The sequence below is a fragment of the Dipteris shenzhenensis genome, chromosome 20, assembly GCF_047967505.1.
Source record: "Dipteris shenzhenensis isolate YYH24624 ecotype China chromosome 20, Dip_SZ_1.0, whole genome shotgun sequence".
Taxonomy (NCBI): Eukaryota; Viridiplantae; Streptophyta; class Polypodiopsida; order Gleicheniales; family Dipteridaceae; genus Dipteris; species Dipteris shenzhenensis.
The window spans coordinates 23,845,644-23,851,461 of record NC_141615.1 but is presented as its reverse complement, the minus strand read 5'-3'; the positions used below and the strand labels follow the sequence as shown (position 1 = coordinate 23,851,461).

Sequence of the window (5,818 nt, the reverse complement as noted above, 5' to 3'; positions counted from 1 at the left end):
CATTGTACTTGTCTCATCCTAAATACTACCTCTCCACTCTGCAATCATGCTATTAAGCTTTGTAAGTTTGTCCCTTCAAGCTCCACAACCATTGTTAACCTTCCTCGGCTTCTTATCTCTTCCTGATCTTGTTTCCAATGGATCCAATCTATCTGCAAGATCGTGAAGTACTAAAGTAATCCTTCCAGTAATCATCAGCCCCTGCACGCTTATGAATTGTCTAATGGCTTTTCCAAGGACGGGTCGCTCTAGCTGATGCAAGGTTTAGCGGCATAAACGATTAAGTTTGCAAGCAATCGTTATAATGCTGCTAAAGCTTAAGTTGCGTGAACGACAGAGGGCCTGCAAGCTTCATCAGTCTCAGTCTCTCTCTCTCTCTCTCTCTCTCTCTCTGTATCAAACGAGTTCCACCATTGCCATCGCCATCGCCCTCAACGTCAGCTTCTTCATTACGTCCCTCTTTCTTTCCCTTAGTTTAAACCTTCTCTTCTGCTTCCTGTACTGCGTACTTTTAGTGCGTGCCTGAGTTTCAAACCGTGCATAACTTGTCCCCTTGTAGCTTGCTCCCCCCCTCCTTGTACTTGTTATACTGCCTACTGAGACACCTTTCATGGATTGAGCTCATGATTCCCTTTCAAAGACTACAGTTGTGCATCATTAAACCCCCAAGTGCGCGGGCATCTCACGGGCTTCATCTCCCTCACCTCCTTCGTGACAACCACTAGCGACATGCCTCCTCTGTTGGGTCAGACGAGCTTCCAATCCCACGCTATGTACAACAGCTGCTCCACCGCCCCCATCCTCTCCCCTATCATCCGCACGTCCTCGCACCTCTGTCTATCCTTTCATGCCCCTTCATGGTGAGCTGAAATTGGATTACAAATTTCCCTTGGCCTTCCTTGCCTCTTCTTTATTCTGTGTATGCTGGACTTCTCAGTTATATTTTTGTGTATACTTCATCTGTCTGCCTCTAATTTCTCTTCTCTGTCTTCCCTTTCCGTTCATACAACCCAATCGTCTGCGGACTTTCTGCTTTCATTGTGTAACATATTAAGTTCGTCCATATGCACGAGTGTTCAGGACATCTTATGAGGGCATCTTATGTCTTAGAACACGCCTGCTCGGAACCCGAACCATCACTGGTTTTGCACGATTGCAACGAAACTCGCATCGGAAGCGTATAAATTTTGACGCATCTGTCCACCAGGCATCCATCAATTGCTGTAAACGTGCGGTTCATGTGCAAGTCGTCTGCATTCTGCTATAAAATTTACCTCGGAGGCATTTTTTAAATCTTCAAGTTGATAGCCGGCATTCCTCCATATATTGTGCCTTCATGTGCAATGGCACTGGAAATTTGAGGCACTAGTTTACATCATTGATAGTGCGCATTGATCAGTAGAAAGAACTGGAAATTACATTTGGAACTAAATTTAGCATCTTCAGTCATTAAATTCTCGTCTGGCCAAGGATCTCCTGGGAAACAATTGCGATTCGTGTTGTTACCCCGGCATCAGACGACAGCAATGAGAAGAGGATGGTCATCAAGCGGGGCTTATTATCATTCCGTGAACCCTGACGGTTTCAACGCTGTGCAGTAAAACGCATTTTGTTCGTGTTGGTCATAATATACCAAACGTGACAGATCCCAGATGAACGATAGCCCAGGAATGATGCTCTCCAGCCTCACAGTGGGCGATAAGCAACACCCAAAGCTCGGAGGATGCGTCGGAGTGTTCTTCCAGCTCTTCGATTGGAATCGCAGGCTCTCGGGAAAACGATTTCTCCCGCACAAGTTACTGCCAGGAGGTAGTCTCTGCAACTATGTCGTGCTATTTTGTCTAGAGCTGACGCTCAGCATTTACATACGATTGATAGCCGAGAGTCCATTTTCTAACAATTCGCCCATTTTGCTTCGTTTCTTAGTACTAAAGTTCCCATCTAATCTCATTGTTGCTGCCGCTGCTTCTACAGAGAGACCAAGGCAGAATTCCAGGAAGGTCACAGATGGAAAAGTCCCCATGGCGAAGCTGCTTCTTGTAAGTTATAACAATTCTTATTTTTTGCTTGTTTGCTCAATTGAAATTCCAGGCAAGGCACGTTGAACTTTGCGCCCGCTGGTATTCCAAGCAAGGATGATCAATTTTATGTTTTCTGTTGTAATTTGCCATTCTTGCAGATAGCGGACGAAAACAGAAGTAGCATTCTCGCCGACCATAATGAAGGGTCAAAGACCGAGCTCAAGGAAGACAGCGTTGAAGCTGTGATGTCCAGCTTAGACGGTTCAATTGATGATGGAAATACGACCAAGCGAGTTCCTGGAGTCGTGGCCAGACTCATGGGTTTGGAGTCCATGCCCGTGTGTCGTGAAGCTAGCCAACTTGAACGGAAAGCTCCTTTAAAGAGGACTGAAATGGAATTGCGACCTGTCCAGAACTCCTTGGGCCTCAATACGTGCAATTTCGTGGAGGATCAACCGCTGGAGGGACGTTTGCGCCCGAAGTCGAGAAAAGAAGCTCGGAGACAAAGGTTCAATCAGGATGGAGAAATGCAGGAAGTATGGTTGCAAGCGAGAAAAGGGTCGCAGAAGATCTCACTGGATCAGCGCCAGGCGGCCCATCAGGATGTCCAAGCTTGGCAGGACATCTTGGATGGACAGAAACCCAATTGGATCAGCAGACATTCAGTCAGGTCGCCCTTGCAAGCCGTGACGCCGTTGCGTACAATTTTGTCTCCTTCCAAAGGTCAGAACAAGGTTTCCTCCTCATCGAAAGCTATAACTAGTACATCCCGCATTTTCGAAGCCGCTGCAAAGATTCTTGATTCCAATAAAATTAGCAATTTCACTCTGAAGTCGCAAGCTACACAGCATGCGTATAAGGGGTTTATCGCAAGTAACGAGAAACGAGGAGCAGCTGGAGCGACACAATGGTCTCCCAAAAGCTCCAAATCTTTGTCCTCCACTGCTGTTATAAAGTCATTGGAGGGACATTCTCTGAGTAAAAGCTGGGACGGACCTGATACAGAACAATATCGTCAGAGAGATGGGTTTCCTGCACACTTAGGGAATGCAGGCAGGCTTGGTGAAGCTCCGTCGTCTCCCGTCCACGGGTGTGAGAAATGCAAACGCAACAGACAGAAGAGCGAAATGCGCCAAAGGATGGCAAGGGATTCTGAGACCATCAGACAATCGGGGCGAAAAGAGATGAAGGTTCAAAACGATAAATGTAATCGTGTACAGAGCGCAAGACCCGCGAGCAGTACAGCTGAAGCTAGGCAGCGAGAAGCTGCAATGAGGAAAATCTCTGGTACAAGCAGGGAAACGAAGGGGGCCTCAGGTTGTGAGCGCGAGTTTGTGGTAGCTCAATTGAAAGGCTCTCCAACAAGGCAGCAAGCAGAGCAGAGCTTCGTGACGGGTCGTCCGAGAGGTGCATCAAGCCGACCTCTGTCACCAAGCTCATCATCATGGTCTTCATTAACCACAAATAGCGAAGCTGCACAATTTCAATCGTCTTACAAGCCACTACCCGCAAGGAAGGTGGCAACAAGGAGCGGCGTTGGGTCAAGCAATCAAGCAGGGCATTCCGTCAGGGATTGCAAATCATCACCGAATGAGAAGAATCAAGAAGCGAAGCTTGGAAAGGAAGAGGACAATTCAGTGATGAGCACTCTGATGAAGAGGATAGCGGCAAAGAATACCGTCGAAGCAAGCTCGGAAGAATGCAGGCAGAAGATATCTGCGGGGAGGAGCGAGGCAAGTGAAAGTGTATCGTCGACGGCAATTCGTCTTGTTAATCGATCAAGCAGCGTAAGCGGCAAATCGGATACTACGGCCAGGTGGTGCGATGTCGAAGACGATCATCCGGAGCTCAAGAGCTCTAATTCTACAGTAAATTCCGTCGTCTACGAGCTGAGGGAGAGCCCTGATTCAGCGGATCGTCCAGCTCCCGTTATGGTCGGAACTACGGCAGCAATAAGTACGGCAGTCGGGAAGCCCGTGGCAACGCACGCTCAGCAGAATTGTCCGTCGGACCATGATCTCTTTCCTCTGATCCGTCCGGGAGCTGGAAAAACTACTACTCTACTCGGACAATCTGTAACTACCGCAGCCATTAGTACGACAGGCCCAGCAAAGCAAGCTCAGCACAATTTTCCGTCGAAGCATCAGCTCTCGACTCTGATCTGTCCGGTAGGCGGGAAAACTACGGCAGCCATTCTGCAAGACCTGATTGCCGCTTTAACGAGTGGCGAGACAACATCAAAGTCGAGAACGTTATGGGCGCCAGAGCGGGCAACGGCGGAGGCGGCGACGGAGCAAGGCGACGGAGGAGGCGGTGCAGCGGCGGCAGAGACGGAAGAAGACGACGAAAAGTTACGGAATTCCTTTATAGCGGCGGAATGTGGGGAGCCGAGCCCGGTTTCCGTTCTGGAATGGGCGTTCGACGAGGGCAGCAGCAGCGCCGGAACGGAGGATGATGCTAGAGCCGTCGATGGGGGGAGCCCAGTAGTAACGAACGGCGAGGATGCACGGAGGGAGACCTTGGGGGCTGAAAAGGTGGTGGCGAAGTGGCCGAGCCGGCGCCTGTTTGCGGGCCAAGCGGCGGACGTCGCGGAGTTGGCTAGTGACCGGCGGCAGCCGGTGCGCCTCGTGGATGAACGTACCTCCGACCGCCAGCTGTCGCCCGCGCTTTTAGCTGACGTCCAGCTTTGTAGATCACGCAACCGGTGGACTGCCTTCCACACTGAACATGCAGAAATTGGGTCGGAGTTGGAGCGCACCATTTTTCGCCTTCTAATTGAGGAGCTCATTTGCGAGCTCATTCTCACAGGACCTTAACGCTCTTCATTTAACCCTGTAATTCCTCACATACTATACAATGTACATTTCCACGATTAATCACACAAAATTTTGACTACACCCCCAGATTTTATGATCAGTTTTAATCTATGTTGAGTAGGCTAGCTATGAGCGCATTCCCACATAAACGTTTGGGAGTCCCTATCCGTGTGGGGAGGCATCTAAATCGCCTTCTTCATACAGTGTAAGGGAGATTGCTGGATTCACGAGGATTTTGATAAAGTTAGCCATGAAAATGGGGAAAATGGAGAAAATATATATATCAATTCTTACACCTCATCCGTTCTCCTACACATAAGTATTCTAACTAATGAGTTTTGGTTTGGTAATTGTAATTCTTTAACTTGATTTATTTGCATTGCATAGGTGTGATATGGATTTCTGAGACTCCAGAGTACAACTGTGAACGACTCCCACGTGGGACTGCAGTAAATAGATGTAGGCTTTTTTGATTAGGGTGTAGGTTTCATTTATTCTCTCAACAAGGTGACATGTCTCTCCCCTATTGTCATTGTTCCCCAAAATAATGGCAAGCTTAGAGTGTTTTGACTTTAGAAAGCTCAATGCATCTACAATTACAGATCCATCCCCACTACCATTTTGCAACACCATGCTTGATATAGTAGCTGGCCATGAAATCTATAGCTTCCTCAACCAGTTCAAACATCTGAATGGCACCAAAAGACAAAGATAAGAGAGTCTTTTCCATTAATGTCATGGGTTATGGTCTCAAGAATGGACCTCCAACATTTCAAAAATGGATCCAAGATGTCTTCATACTATATCTAACAGAATTTATGAGAGTTTTCTTGGATGACTTTTTAGTCTTTGGAAAAAGTATGAACATCTCGGAGACATCTCCACCAACTCCGACTGTAGGATGTCCTGACTAAGTCTTAACCCTACCAAGTGTGCTTTTGCAGTCAAAGGAGAAGTACTCTTGGGAAATAAAATTTCAGA

The 5,818-nt window shown here is 47.8% G+C and overlaps 1 protein-coding gene across 1 annotated transcript; it reads left to right on the top strand.

The window, feature by feature from the left end:
• The first annotated feature begins 766 nt into the window (after nt 1-766).
• Nucleotides 767-4,837, top strand: LOC147889437 (uncharacterized). The gene is made up of 3 exons (XM_087391252.1): nt 767-1,809; nt 1,975-2,039; nt 2,180-4,837. The coding sequence occupies exons 1-3, from the start codon at nt 1,653-1,655 to the stop codon at nt 4,835-4,837; spliced, it is 2,880 nt and encodes a 959-aa protein (XP_087247378.1). The 5' UTR covers nt 767-1,652.
• The last annotated feature ends 981 nt before the right edge of the window (nt 4,838-5,818 follow it).